Source organism: Nipponia nippon, unplaced genomic scaffold (genome assembly GCF_047370975.1).
Source record: "Nipponia nippon isolate SJK-2023a ecotype South Korea unplaced genomic scaffold, ASM4737097v1 scaffold_5, whole genome shotgun sequence".
NCBI classification, from domain to species: Eukaryota; Metazoa; Chordata; class Aves; order Pelecaniformes; family Threskiornithidae; genus Nipponia; species Nipponia nippon.
In genome coordinates, this window is record NW_028262369.1 from 33,799,226 (window position 1) to 33,815,428 (window position 16,203).

Sequence of the window (16,203 nt, forward strand, 5' to 3'; positions counted from 1 at the left end):
CCACTGCATTAATAGAAAATGGAGCTGGAAAGGATCTTAAGCTGTCTAATCTAAACTTCTTTCCAGAGATACTTCAGCTGAAGTGGAGAGCAGGCCATCCATCAGTGGGCTGCTGCAAAGGGACGTTAGTGGCTGCCCTTCAAGTAGAAGCTGCTGGGAGTAACCGGATGACTTGGAAAACCTTCCAGGCCAGTTCGTCAGAAAAAGATTATGGGACTGCCCCTGGGGCAGCGTTTAGCAGTTTGGGGAATGAAGAAGGACTGGAAGCCTCTCCAGGAGAAAGGAAGGGGTCTACATAAAAAGCAGGAGGCAGGGCAGAGGAAAAAGAGGGCAGTTTAACTACAGAAGCAGCAAAACAAGGAACATGGCCGCAGCTGAGAAAGAGAAGCTTGTCAAACTGATATTGATCCGCAAATCACAGACAAGGGGGAGAAGCTTCTTAAAAGACTCCTGAGAAGACCTATCCTATGTCTGAAAAATACTGCGATACGGAAAGCAGTTGCTCACTTGTTCACAAGCTTGCACTTACGTAACCTACTTCTGTTAGGGCGTGCGTCAGTGCAACGACATGGATGTTGCATTAGAAAAGATAATCAACAAAATTAAAACCTAATTGGAACATCTGACTTGATATAGGACAATTAAGCAACTGGAATAATCTACTCCGACTTCCAGTATGCTGTGGAGTATCACAGAAGCTACCCCCTACTTAGCACTCCTCAGAGCACATCTAGAATAACGCATCCCGTTTGGGGCTCCCCAGTAAAAGAGAGATGTTGATAGACTGGAGTGAGTTGAGTGGACAGCCACAAAGATGGTCGGGGATGAGAGCACCTGCCCTTGAGGAGAGGTTGAGGGAACTGGGCTTGTTCAGCCTGTGGCAGGCTTAGAGGGGACATAATAGCAGCTCTCCAATGCTTTTGAGGAGGTTATCATGAAGATGGAGCCAGGGTCTTCACAAGGGCGCAATGGCAGGCAAGAGACAAATTGAGACAAGGGAGGTGCTAACCAAATAGAAGAAAACCCTTTTTCACCAGGAGGCCATCCAAGCACAGGTTGCCCTCTGAGGCTATGCAGTCTCCATCCCTGGAGGTTTTGCAAGATGAGACTAGAAAAAGCCCTGAGCAACCTGCTCTGACCTCAAGAGCTGCCCTTGCTCTGAGCAGGAGTTTGGACCAGAGATGTCTTCAGGTCTCTTCCTGTGACCCGACGATCAGAGATGCTCCCGAGTCATCATAGTTCCTAGCCCAAAGCGCATGAAATGCCTCGCTCTTCGAAACGCCAGAAGACGATGCCAAGGGCAGAGACGGCGGTACACCGGGAAGCCTCCCCCACCTCTGCGCTAACCCGCGCACAGCCCGCCCCGCACTCGCTGCCACAGCCCTCCCAGCGTGCGGGGCGCGCCTGAGGACGGCAAAGGCAGCCGGTGCCTCCCGGGCAGCCGGGGTCCCATCTCTCCCGGGGCCCCCTGCCCGCGGCTCACAGCCTGCCACAACCCCTCACCGCCTCCGCTCGGGTGCCTCTCCCCAGGCACCCCCGAAACTTTCTCCGGCAGCCTGCGCACGCTCTTCCTCCCCGCCGGGGGAAAAACGTGCTCCCGCTCGCTCCGTGCAGCGGGGACGGGGAGGCGGGCAGCCGGCAGCCTGCCGCCTGCCTCCTGCCTCCCGCCTCCCCCCCGCCCCGGCGCGCCCGCCCGCGGAAGCCTCGCCGAGGCTCCCGCATTGCACCGCCGCGCCGTGCCGTGTGCGGGGCTCGGCGCTGCCCACCCGCGCCCCGCCGGCGCCCCCGTCCCCGGCTGGCGGTATGAGCGCCGGCGAGGCCAAGGAGTATCTGGCCCGCAGGGAGATCCCGCAGCTTTTCGAGGTAGGCGAGCCGGGGGGCGGGGGGGGGGGGCGTTTTCCGCCCCGTCGGGGGGGTGCTCCGCGCTGGGACCCCGCGGCGGGCGGCGGGCCGAAGGTGGCTGGAAGGACGGAGGCTGGGAGGCGCGTACCTTGCGCGGGGAGCCGCGCCGCGGAGGGCCGGCCCCCGCCCCGGGCCGGGAGGCGCTGCCGGCCGAGCGGCGCCCCCGGGGCGGGAGGTGCCGGCCGCGGAGCCGGCGGGGGAGCGGCCGCCCCCGCTGCCCACCTGCCCTCAGCCTCCGCGGGCGCGCAGGCAGCCGGGCGGCCGCGCCCCGCCGCGGCGCTGCGCTGCGGGCGGCCGCGTCTGCCCTCCTGCAGCCGCCGGCGGAGGGAGCGAACTTGGGTGCCCGCAGGGCAGAGCAGCCCCGGGGCCGCTCTGCCGAGGAATTCAGGCGGGGGGGTCTTCCAGGTTTTCATCGGTCTGGGGGGAAGAAAAAACCCGCAACTGTTTAGTGAGGTTTTGTTTAGCTTCCTACAAGTTACCCGCTGCTAATGGTTGATAATTACTTCTCTGTGAAATGTGGTGGGTTTGTTTCTTTTTTCCCGAATCAGGCATCCTGCCATCTGTATAAAGCACACACACGCAGAGACACATATGTATTTTCCCTGGTCTGTTCTGAAGCTAGGCATTTTTCTAATGTATTTGAAAATTACAGGACATAGACCATGCTAAATGTTTTACTAACGCATTTATAATGTGAATGGTTTAACAAGAGATGCAAACAAAACTGTTTAGCTGTAGAGGCTCAAAGCTTGAGCTAGCAATTTTTAAAAAATGGTGCATATCTTCTGCAAAAATATATGGCTAGTTGCTGTGATCTGTTAAGTAGTATAAGAAGGACATAGATGCATATAAATTATAGCCTATTTTATAAATACAAATGTGTGTAAATAGCAATTATCATATAAACTGTAGATAACAAATAACTGAGCAAATCCTGAACTGGAGCTATTTATGTTTATTACTAATAACAACTGTGACCCTCAAGTTTGTTTGCACAAAAATTAGGAAAAGCACAAAGGACCAGAAATCAACCTGAGAGACATTTATTGTTAAGAGAAGGTTGGGTGCAGTTGTCTTGTGGAGAGGTGAGATGATGACTTATGTATCACTTTGTCAAGGAAAATCAATTACCATGCGTCAGAGGAGGGCCTGCCATTCCTTCTTCCACGCTCCCCATAATGCCCGTCGGTGCGATGGGTGCAGAATTAATGCTGCAGATAGGGGGTTTCTAATGGCTGGGAATTTCTGGGCAGTTACATCTGGAAGCACCTATGAACTTTGGGGTTGTTTTTTTTTTTTCCCCAATAGTGATCAAGATGATATTTGAGTATTTCTCGTGATTTTTAAAAATCTTTTTTTCATTATTTGTGTAAGCGTTGACTCAAGAATATGAATAAGATACTTGTGGGTGCACAGGTCTGTAAGGAAAAGATAGGTTTCAGTGATCTAATAGGCTACACAGAATATGTAACTTTGGGGGCTATCTAGGATGTGCGTTGCTCTGCGTATATTGGCCAGTGGTAGTTCTAAGAAAAATGTAGGGAACTTTTTGTACTATTTTCAGTTTTTATTACCGTGCAAGCAGACAAATATAAAGGCATAGCCACGAGCTTCGTGTTCTGAATCATTTTTGTGACACTGGCAAACCAAAATCATACAATTTTTGCAGGCCTCACTTTCATGCATTGGCTTGAAATGGAGAGTCTGAATATACAAGGAGTATGGGGTTTCTCTGTGTAAAGTAGAATTCAGAGTAAAAGTGCTTGGTTTTTCCTGGCATCTATCATTACGGTGTGTATTTCTGAACTTATGTTGCAGAGCCTGTTGAATGGATTAATGTGTTACAAACCTGATGACCCAATTGAATATTTGGAAAGCTGTTTGCAGAAAGTGAAAGAGCTTGGAGGGTCAGAAAAAGTGAAATGGGACACTTTTGTCAGCCCAGAAAAGAAGACCCTGCCTCCACTCAATGGAGGCCAATCCAGGAGGTCTTTTTTCAGGAATGGTAATGTATTAAGTATAAAAAGTATTGCATTTCTTGTGCTACGGGTGGTTTTACATCCACTACTGAATTATTTTATACTTACTTCTATAGCAGATCGTGCCTCATTCTGATTTTCCTTAGGCAAAGGACTCAAGGTTTGTTTCCTTGCGTTTTGGCATTTGTTTTTCTCCTCCCATAATGGATGCTATGCAGGAGAGGAAATTGTGATCATTTTGCAGCCTAATGACGAATGTTTGCTGTGTAAATGTTTAATACATTAGTGGAGAGATTTCTCGTATCCTACCTAAAACATTTGCAAAGATAGGGGCAAAGTTGTCTCAGTGCACTTGGTTTATATTTTTAGTTGGTCCTTATTGGTAACGTACATAATAACTTCAATGCAGTTACGCTAGGTTGTTTTTCTAGTTTATATTGGAGCTATATGCTAATTTACTAAATACAATGTAAATGATAAACACTTAGAAAAAGGTGCGTCTCATAAAATCTAAGCAAATATCATACCCATACCTGTAATTATTTTTTTTGTAATGTTAACAAAGAGTAATTAGCTCATCTTTCAGTTGCTATAGTTATTCTTCCTTGCCATCCAGCATTTCATTAAACTAATTAGCAAGAATACTATCTCTCCGTGTACAACAAACGTGTATCACCAAAAGAGTTCTGCTTAATAGTACAGGTTATCTGCACAATACAACGCTTTTCTTCTCGGAGGCCGCTGCTGAACTCTGGGTGCTATGGGCAGATTTTCACAGAAAAGCTGATGTGCTTGTAAAGAAACACCAAAGAAAACTCACTCCTAGTGGTTCCAATTTAATAAATCAGCTAAATAGAGGCAAGGAATATTTAATATAGTAACAGCAAGCACATTTTAAAATTAGGAGATATTTATACTTTATTTATTATACTTACTTAAATCTGTGTACTCAATAGATTCTGAGTTTTCTGTGCATTTCCACAATTCCCAGTTTATCTTACTATTTTACAGTGATGCCTGATAATTCTAACTTCCCATACCGACGGTATGACCGACTCCCTCCAATCCAACAGTTTTCGATAGAAAGTGACACCGACCTCTCTGAAACTGCCGAGCTAATTGAGGAGTATGATGTATTTGATCCTGCAAGACCTCGACCAAAAATTATCCTTGTCATAGGTATGAAGGCAGAGGCATTTTGACACGATTTTATCTTCGTTACTTTGCCTTTTTATTTTTACTGCAAAAGCACTGAATGCCTGTATGTGTTTAAATATGATTTTTCTATCTGCTGTAGCAAGTGGTGCAGCCCAATAAGAGCGGATCAGAAAGTGAAAATGTTAGTGCTGAGGATATAGCGACCCAACTGTAAGCATTTTAGGAGTTACAGTGAGCACCTGTGATCATGTTCTGTAGACTGGATGCCCATTAGCAGCTGGAGAGCTCATGGTTTGTTTATGGAGCACATCTGCCAGTTTGATTTCATCTAAAACGAACCCGACTCGTGCGTTTCAAAACTGCTTCACCATGTGAACCAAAGTGCTCTTCCAAAGCGTGCACTGGATCTGAAGTAAAACACTGTCATCGTAGATGTACTCAAAACTGCTCACAAAGAAGGATGTTTAAAAATATTGGATAAGCCAGCTTAAAAAGGTGATAGGGAACTGTTGTCCTCTGTATTTAGAACCTTGAAAACGGATCAGTATGCCCAGCTGGAGTGAACGTACACGGTCACTAGTCCATTGCATTGATAAATTAATCCCTAGATCTATTTGGTGAATGAACCTTGTGCCATCTTCAGGGAGAATGAGTGATCGGTTAGCATTAGTTAATTGTGCTCTCTCCCCAGGTTCTCTCTTGTGTGGTGTTCAGTGTCCTTTCTAAGCAACTTGTACTTTTCAGCCTCAGACAAGCATACTGTTTATTAAGAAACAGCTGCGATTTAAGTCTAAGTCAATGTTCTATTCTGTTTCTGAGTTCAAGTTCTTTGAATTAGTTTCCTTGCCATGTGGGATAGTTGTCTTTTGAAATTTTACCACCAAGCTTAATTCTCTGCTTCTCTGGACTGTTTAAATAGTTACAGCACAGGTGCCAGGTGATGGAGAATCACACTTTGAGTCTATAAAGCCTTATTCATACTAAAGAGAGATATTGCTTCCGTAACAGAGAATAGTATGTAGTACAGTGAAAGAGAATAGAAATGTCTTCTCTGTATTATAGAGTGGGATCTCTGAGAACAGCATGTCCTCTAGGCTCTGCATCCAGCAGGTCTCAGAAATGTGATACTGGAATATATTGAAAACAGAAAACCAGGCATTTTTCTAGATATTTGTGGTATGCCAAAAGAATTGCTTAGGCATTTGAATTTTCTTAATCTTTTGTTTCGGAATGACGAATCTCAAAATGCAAATCTCTCCATACACCGTTGAACTATAAAGCTTGCATTAGATATAGAGAAATAACACACACCTTCCTTTCACCTTAATTAATTAGCTAGCCTTCCTTTTCATAAAGGAGAAAAAACAGCTCCTTTTCAGTGACCACAGAAGGCTCTTAATGCATTGAAATCCATGTAGCTCTATTGCAGTAGAGTGATGAATGAAGGTTTGATCTAGGTGAAATAAAGAGAGACTGACTTTCACCTCTGGAACTGAGTGCAGGGGTATTTGAAGTGAAATCCTTGAACACCAGCATATAGTGAAGAGACCATGGATTTTACAGAGCTTTACTTTTCCCTAATTTGTATAGGGAACATTGTAAACATTCCACAGAGGCTATTTCAGGTTTATTTTCCAACTGAGTTCCTCTGAATCTGCCTATTATAGTGGGATCTGATAGAAACACAAGACTGTGTAGCTCGGCAGCTATTGTCTAATTTTGTACAGTATCAAGAAAATTTCTCACAAATTCAACTTTCTATTGAGAAAGCACGTAAAAACACACACTGGAAAGAATAAAGAATAGCTAATACACTGAATGAAAGAGAGAAAATGAAAAAAAAAAGTACTATTCATTTCAAGAGACAAATCTTGTACACAAAAAAATGTGTTGCTTATTTTTCAGTTTGCATAAAATGCGAAAGCTTCGGTTAAGCAAGCTGTTTATGGCTAACTAGTAGTAACTAACCATACTGCGTAGCTCAGATGGTACTGGTCCCATTCATTGTTGGGGACTGAAATGAACAGAAGTTAAAGACCTGTCTTCTGCTTCGCATATTAGGTGAACTTTTCTTTAATAATGCATTAGCCCAAGATCTTTTTAATGCTTCCATAAAGGTTTTTACAACTTCTTTGCTTTATGAAATCTATCATCCTCATAATGAACCAGGGAGCTCCAAGGCAAAAGAGAACTCGCTTATAAAGGTGGGAGTTTTGTTCTTTTTCTGTGTTTGCAGAAAAGTCTACCAGTGAAGTGTAAAGCTACAAAGCTGCAAAGTGAGGATGTGACTGGATTTTAGAAAAATCAGATGGAACCAGCCAGGATGGCACACATCTGAATCACTGGAAAATTAAGTTTCTAAGGCATTATAACACTAGGAAACTAGATTGTGTTTAAAAATGTGCTTCCTAACATATTTTGACAAACACATTTTTACTATTGATACAGCCTGAATGATCTTAAAAAATGAATTACCTGGTGTCATTAGCTCCATAGTTCAGTATGTTTTTAAACTGCACTTAATTAAAAATATTAGTTAATATTTAAAGAATACGTTTTCCTTTTATAATCAAAGTTTAAAGGATAGATCGAAGATAGTGCTGTCAGCAGTCAGCTGGCCCATTGATTTGTTAAATCCAGTCCACATCTAGATTTTAAAATCATAAGGCTTTTCAGAAATCTTATTATTACATGAATTCATTTTGAATTTACAACAATATAAGCAAAATTGAAATTTTGAACTTCCATTGAGAAAACTAGATTAAAACAACTGCTTTGGTAAAACTTTTTGGGCGTACAAATCTTCACTTGAAACCAGTTAGCAAACATAATTTTAGATGCAACAAATGTTCCCTAGTCTAGACATCTTCTAAGAAATATGTAAAATGATCACGCTTTTCTTGAATAATGTATAATCTCAGAATAAGTGAAAAGAATGAAAAACAAAAGTGATTTGATTTTCCTTTCTTGTGAACAGTTTGTCAGTATGATTTATCAGAGAGTCAGGAATGGATACATAGTTCAGTAAATTATAATGATTTTCTGCGGGAAGTAATTTTGTCCTATCACTTTTCTCTTATTTTATTACCTGAATGTTTCCCCTTAGATTGTAAATAGGTAATCCCAGTTTGCTATAAAGGGATATTTTTGGATTGAGAAAAACAAAATGTATGAGAAGTTTATCAACATTAAAGCAAGTACTGTATTAGGTTTTTTCTGCTTGCAAATCTAAATTGAAAGAAGAGCCAAACTACGCATTTTTTTCTGCTTCTCTTTAATGGCAAAGTAAAGCTCTCCCTAACAGGAGCGTAAAGTCTATCTACTTTGTTTCAGAAAGGTTTTTTCAGCTGTTTTATGGTTTTACAGACTGATGTGTTTTCAGGTAACAGTTCTGTTTTTCTGGCATCGTTTTTATCTTTGCTGGAATAGGGATACTGTTTTCCTTGTTGTCAAATTTTCTGTTTCTAATTTTCTACATGTTACCTATATATGTTTTGCATCTTTATTGTTTCTGGGGTGCAACATAGTCTGTTGCAAACTTGTCTCGAGTATCCAGGGAAATAAACTGAATTTCCTTTCTTGGAAGTTTTATATCTGCAGGAATTAAGCACAGCATTGGCTCCAGTATGTTTTATAAACCCTGTGCTCCGAAGCACAGTCACAACCTACTGCCCCTTTTTTCCAGTAGTTAGGATTATTGCCTGTAAATAAAGCCACATAAATTCATAGTAATAAATGTTACACATATATATAAACAGACACATAGGTAGGATACATTAGTTATATATTATGCTCATTAGATTGCAATATGTGGTTTTATATGGAAAGAGAGGGTTGCTTATGGAAGTCTTTACACAGAGTGAGTAGACATTCCAGTAACAAGTAATAATCCTATTCATTCACCTGGCAAAATCTGCTCCGTACAAACTGGCAGCAATCATCAGACAGTTAGCTGCACTTCTTTGTGCTGTTGTTTTCATCTATGTAAGAAAAAAGACACTGGGAATCAGTTACTCCAAACCTACTATAATTCCAGATTCCCAAGAGCCTGTAATAAACTGTAAACTACATGGAATGATCTTGTTTGAACATTTGTATCAGGTACGTTTTTCATACAGGAGTGAAACACAATATAAGGTTTGGTGACGTGCATTTGTCATGGGGAAGGCTGGGCGCGCCATCAAAGGGAGTGGGGAGAGCCGAAGCAGAATTGCTTTGTAGCCACTTTGGTGGAGGAGATGATTCCTAGTATATCAGATGCTTGCATATCTACAAAAGGGAAACATCCTTTATTCTAACGAAGAGGATAGCTAAACTGTCTATGAAAGAAGGAGTTCAAGCTGAAAAACCTTAAGCCCATCTAGATCACCTAGAAGAACTGAAACGGAAGAATAGCTGTAAAACCTAACATAATCTGCCGAAAGAAGAAAACGTGCCTTTTTAGGAGAGAAACAGCAAGTGAACTGAATGAGGGAAAAATATTTTTCAGTTGTAACCTTACTATACAGAGATAAGATATAGTTTTTCTTTCATTTCTTTGCTTGTGTGTTTTATGAACATCTGTAGCTGTATTGACTAGCTGGATATTACGGATAAATGCTTATATTTGGCTTGATTTAAGCATTATTTAAACTAATTGGATAATGGCAAAACCTTTTTTTTCCCAAGGGTATAACTCAACTGTGGGCAGGGTATGGGAACACCTTAACAATACGCACGTTTCCCTGTGCATTCTCTTCAAATGGGTCCCGATCTGAGTTGCAAAGGCCAGGTGGAGAGTTACCATCATAGCGTCATGGGTACAGAAGAGTTCCTAGTGACAACTGGTGACACTGAAAGCTGTAATATTGGGGCACAGGTTTGACCCTGGGTACACAGAGAGTGTCATAACCACGTATGAAGCAATATTGTAAAGCTTATCCTGCAGTCAAATCTGTATTAATTATATAAATGCCTAAAAGCTGTTTATGGGAATAACACAGATAATATAAGAAAGAGTTACATGATTGCTAATGAGAAGGTTATTGTATTCATATTTACTTTCATTGCATTGCTGTGTTTTTTAAAGTTCATAGAAAATGTATATTTTTAATAAATCTTAATTCTTTGCCTGTTGAAATAAAATTCAATGATGTTCTTACACACAATTCCCCAAAATATAGTTACTTAGTGTTGGTAATTAATATCAAAACATTTGTTTTGGTTTTGCTTTGTTATGCTATTCAGTAACATACACTTTTCTATATATAAACATTTATTTTTATCAAAACAATTCCCTGTTTTTACATATTGGATTCCAGTTTCTCTGTTCTTCACATCATAATGTGTCCTTTTAGTTCAGACATAGTCTGATTGTTTTTTTTACATGCATTCTTGCTTCTGCTGTCCAGCTGACCTTCATTTCAGCATTCCCTGCTATGTAATGCAGCTGTTTTCTGTGATTTTGACACCTGTTCTGCCTGTGCTATATTGAAGGGTCTGTTTATTCTTCAAGTTGTCCGGCAAGCTGAACCTAACAAATTACTTCTCTATCAGATGCTTCAAGCATCAATACCAGAAGTATGCGTGGTTCAATAAAAGTCCTTGTACCAAATCACTATGGAAACGTCTCAGCTGATTATTTAATATTTTTCTGTATTTTAAAATTAGAAAACCTTAGAAACTCATGCAAGCATATTTAGGAGCAGATTTTATTAGTTCCATTTCATGACTAGTCCATTGATTTCGCTGGCTTATTTAACCAAGTATGATTCTTTCTGACGTGAATACGCTTCAGACTATCTGGCTCTATCTTTGGATTCACAGAGTTCAAGAAAGTACCAGTTCATTTGTCTCTTCCTCTACTACAAATCAAGAAAAATTCCTGCCCAGGAACAGCTTTACAATGAGGTCAAGCCTAAAGGAACATGTTTATTTTTAATTCGCAAGTAGATTTGTATGCTTTTTTTTTTTACTTCATTTTACAAACTGTTACCTTTATGATCAGGTAGATGAGACGCATCTGAATGGCTGGTAACAAGTCATGCAACTGCAAGATTTGTTCTAATAATGGTTGGAAAATTGGTGCCGATAGCAAAGATTTCACATGGGATTGGGTACTTCAGATGAAAGGTTAATTTAATGTTTTGCTTATAATTACCAATAGGTGGCCCAGGAAGTGGTAAAGGAACACAGAGTTTGAAAATAGCAGAACGTTATGGATTTAACTACATATCAGTTGGTGAATTGTTAAGGAAGAAGATCCACAGTACAAGCAGCAATAGAAAATGGAGTCTAATTGCCAAAATAATTACTACTGGAGAACTGGCCCCTCAGGTACAGCGTATCCTGTGTTAATGTTTACTTTCAAAGGATTTGTGCATGCTGTATTAATGTGCACGATCAAGAAAACCTCCTTGACAATATTAAATAAATAACTTCTTTTCTCTGTGAAAGGAAACAACCATAACTGAGATAAAGCAGAGATTAATGCAGATCCCTGATGAAGAGGGCATAGTGATTGATGGATTTCCCAGAGATGTTGCCCAGGCAATCTCCTTTGAGGACCAAGTAAGAGATTGTTTTTATTCTTAAAATAACTTACATATCTCCACAATAGTTAAGCTTCTTGAAATCATCAGTAAGATTCCAAGAAAGATTAGATATTATTTCTAACTGAGCATTGCTCTTTAAATCTTTGCAAGTACATAATTACAGGTTGACAAAAGGTTATTCTTTTGGTTTACGTTACATTATGTTTTGTCTGAAGACAGAATATTTTGTAAAAAGACGATGTGATAATATAACCAATAATCCAAGCCTTTTGTCTCAGTAGTGAAAATCCTCTCAAGATGAAGAAGAAGAAGATAACCTCAAATGTAACAATTAATATTTTTCGTATCTTAGTGATCTGGAAAGGGGGAAGACGTTATATTTCCATATCTATTTGTTCAATTTGATCTACATTAAGAGAAACATACTTAAATCAATGCGTATCTTCGCAACGCTTTTAATCTCAAGTTTATTGCAGTGCATTGAAAAGACTGGAATAAAATAAGCATTAAAACTGCCCATGTTTTGCAAGTTTTTGTAAACCAGAAAGGATGCTCTTTTTTTTGAAATTTAGATCATTTTGGTTATTCTATAAACTACAATTCTACGGTTTAGTCAGCTAAAACTGTATTCCTGAGTTCTATTCATGTGTTGTTTTCGTATGTGTATTTTAAACTCATCTAAAAATACTTAAATTCAGTGGAAAAACAAACAGCTTATGTCATTTTCTGATCAAGCGCTGTTAACATAACAGTTATGGTCACAAGTAAAGGTTGCAGTTTCAGTGCTGAATTTTTAGAGCACCCTTCATGCAGAGTGTTTCAAAGTCCTTCACAATTGCTGGTGTACTACCATTTCAGTACTTTGAATTCTAAGTGGCATTGCCAAGACAGAAGTAACAAAAGAAAGCAGCTAATGAGGCATTTCATTAGTGTGCTTTTATAAGGTATTATTCTGGGCAAGATTTAGAAGACTGAATTGAGGAAATTAAAGGAAACAGACAAAATAGTTATTACAGAAAATAGCCAATGACTGCCAGCTATATCTCCTTATAATTAACAAAAGAGAAGATTAACTATTTTATAAATGAAACAGCAGAAATTTAGGCTTAACGGTCATTTCCTTGCCTCATTTTTTTGTCCAGTATATTGTGTGATAGTGTGACTGAAGTGCATTTCTTGGTGCCATAATTTTGTGCTGATGTTGTGTTTGATGAAAGAATGGGGGATGTGAAACTGGAAGAATTGAGAGGAGTTAAATTGAGAGCTTTGAGTTATTCTAGGGTCAGATTCTCCTACAAAGGAAAACCAGTTAAACAACACTTGAGCACCCATCATAGAGTCCGTCCAGGAGGTAATAGAAAAAGCTCAGGCAATACCGTGCTGTAGAAGGAGAGAAAGATGTTTCATGTATGTTTGAACCCTCCTTTGCACCATTCTAATATGCTTTTATAGTATTTCCTCATTTAACTTGAAATATTCCCCTCTGCCAGTCTGGTTAGCTCTTGTTGACTATAGAAAACTACATGTAAAAAGACTGACAGAATGACAGATGAGAGAAATCCTAACTTTGACTCCTTTTTAGTATGTGCTGTTGCTTCAAGGATGCTGTAGATTGGTCTCTCTCTCTCTTTTTTTTTTTTTTTTTGGAGAAAAGAGAGGATGGATTTAGGCATTTTAGACCTGACTATATTCTCAGAGAGTTCCTTCGTTTTCAGTCTAATGGGATTTGCTAAATCATACTCCTCAAGGCCTGATTCTGCCTGAAAGATAGATGATTATCTGAGTCTCTCAAAAAATCCTGGAGCACTTCGTATAGGGCCGCCTTTCAATCTTATCTGTTTGAAAATAAATATGGGAAAGGAAAGAAGGAATCATAGAGCTTTTATAGGAGCATAGGAAATAAAATTAGGTCTGTTTAGGCTCCTGTTTTTTCAGCTTTTTTTGCAGCTGACCTCTTATATGAGCATATCTAAGGCCATGGAAATACATGTACAAAGGATGTACGTATTTCAACATACAACATCTGTTAAATCTAGTGGGATATGTTCAGTGTTTTATATTGGCTTTATATTTTAAAGAAATAAAATATGCTTGTGGTTTCTTTAAAATTCTCTTTTTAGTAAGCCATAATGCTACACACATAAGTAGGAAGGTCTTGTGGTAAGGTAAGGGGGCTATCAGCAGACGTGGCACCCATCTTCCTTCACAGGATGAGGCTGACTGTAATCCATAGCATGTCAGGTTATTTACATTAAACATGCTAACAGAACAGAATTGTTCTCATGAGCCAAAAGTGACAAGATGAGAAATAATGAGTTGAAATTTCAGCGAAGAAAGTTCTGATTAAATAGTAAGACACTTTGTAATTAGAAGATCTATTAAGCAATGGAACATCCTGCTGAAGAAAATGGTGAAATCCCACAAAATGCAAATCCCACAAAAAAGTCAAATCACGTTATTCTGTATGCCTTATTCTTACAAAGACATCCCCTGTAGAACACTGAGATCCGTTGATGAAAAGTTCTGAATAAGAACTAATTCTTATTGTTATCATTAATTTTGTCATGGGTGAATACTTATTCTTACAGATGGTCCCTTTAAGACCATTACATGCTTATGTACCTGAGAACAGCAGCAAAGGTTGTATGACACAAGCCATTTAAAAGGTTGCATTTAGGGGAACTGCCAAAAGATGCATGAAGTAGGCGTTACTATTTATTTAACTGTTTTCCCTCATTCATGATCCCTTCACAGCTGTTAATTGTTTTGATTACAAGTGGTCTAAAAAGCAATTGTGTGCTTTCGAACAATGACTTTACATTATTATTTGTTCCATAAAGCAGCTAGAACGCTTTTGGGATTTATGATGTAAATTAAAATAATGATGGTGAGTTTGTATAAGGGTAAATAGAATATGCTGGCTTTCTCAGTTCTTTCAGCCATATAGGATATAGAGTAGATGCCAGTGGGAGGAATGAGCAGCAGGGACAAGGGTGACTGTTCATTTATCCTTCATCATTCGAGTGTGTTGGGATGGGTATTCATCTGTAACCCCATGGAAGCTTGCAATAAACAAAGCAGCATTCATTTTAAAAGTAGCATTTTCCACTGTATAGCCTTTCTCCTTTGCCCCTTGTTTACACAGACAGAAACAAACTCCAAGAATATATGTAATAATACCAAAAATAAATTGTGGGGGGAGAATGTGAAGGACAAGTTATTAAACTGAATGGTAATAGAGATGAGTAATACGAGATATTGAGCGAGTACAGGTAAGGCTGGAACAGAGACTGAACAAATGTGAGGGAAATAGGAGGTCTATAAACAAAACAAGCTACAAAAACCTAACGTCACTGTAGGTCAAGAAAGCATGTCTGGTCTTTATTAATCGTAAGAAGTCTGTATTGCTTTGTTACCCATATGTTGTTCCTCTTTGTGAGGCATGATACAGTGGGGTCAAGAAAGTATCTGGACCCAATGTCACATAAAGGACCAGGAAGTCAAAACTTGGACTAAATGTGAGCTGGCCACAGTGGTCAGTGAAAGGTGGACCAGGAGAGAGCCTGTATGGTTTTTAGTCTAAGCCACGTCATCTCCCCTTTCTCCACTAGTGCACGTTGTGGACAGTAGGTGACGAACAACTGAAAGGCAAGGCAGAAAAGGCATAAAATCTGTCTTGCTGCCAAACACTAACACTATAGTTCCCTGAACACTGTTTACTGAACCTTTTTGTATATATTATTATATGGCTTCCACCAGTAAGAACTGTGCTGAGTTATTGTGAAGATAAACTAATTTATATTGGAAATGGTTCACCATATTAGTAGAGGAAAAGGTCAGCTAAGGTGGCTGGTTTCTCTTGCAAGCACATGTAAAATCTGACACTGCTGTGTTTGCAGACGTCTTTAATGTAACAAATCATTTATGCTAAAATAATCTCTTAATTTTTATGGCTCACATAGCTGTTACTGAGACTTGACACTATTTGAGGTTTCATAATATCTTCACTTTGTGAAAAAAATCAAATGGATACGTATATGTCTGAACTCCAGTTACAATACCTGTCCTGCATAATGTTCTGGTATAGAAATACACAAGGATAATGAATTCTTGTTGAAATTTGCTTGTAATTGCTCTTGGTACTACCAGCACATTTTTATCCCTTTGACTAACCCAGAAGCTGAGCTTTTCTCTGGGAAAAAATGTTATTTTTAGTAAACGAGTCAAAGCAAACCAACTTATGCTAACATTCCCAAACATAGGTATAGCTAAAAGATGACGATTTCTTCCTTATTATGTTACCAGGCTCTTGTGTGGACAGTAAGTTCTCAACGTGTTGCTAGGCAGAATTGTATTAAAACACATTGCATCTCAATGACTAAACTGCCTAAGATAAAGCAATGTATCATTTGCAGCACTCACAGTATTTCTGGTCAGAGCTAGAAACCAGAAGTAACAAACACTGCTTCCAAGCAATAATGTCAATCTGGAATAAGTGGATTAAAAACCACTTTATGCATCTGAGGAATCTTACATTTGAATTAAAGCTTTTTCCCCCTCTCTTTTATTGAGTTTTGTTAATATCACTGTTCTATCACCCATATATTTTGAGCAGTAAAGAAGTCTTTAAG

General features: G+C 39.8%; 1 protein-coding gene across 1 annotated transcript in view; it reads left to right on the forward strand.

The window, feature by feature from the left end:
• Window positions 1-1,361: 1,361 nt before the first annotated feature.
• Window positions 1,362-16,203, forward strand: part of AK5 (adenylate kinase 5) — a 97,844-nt gene continuing 83,002 nt past the window's right edge. The window contains exons 1-5 of the mRNA XM_087730924.1: window positions 1,362-1,863; window positions 3,721-3,907; window positions 4,893-5,060; window positions 11,185-11,354; window positions 11,475-11,588. Coding sequence (XP_087587050.1) covers window positions 1,804-1,863; window positions 3,721-3,907; window positions 4,893-5,060; window positions 11,185-11,354; window positions 11,475-11,588 — 699 coding nt within the window. The 5' untranslated portion in view covers window positions 1,362-1,803. The remainder of the gene's footprint in view (window positions 1,864-3,720; window positions 3,908-4,892; window positions 5,061-11,184; window positions 11,355-11,474; window positions 11,589-16,203) is intronic.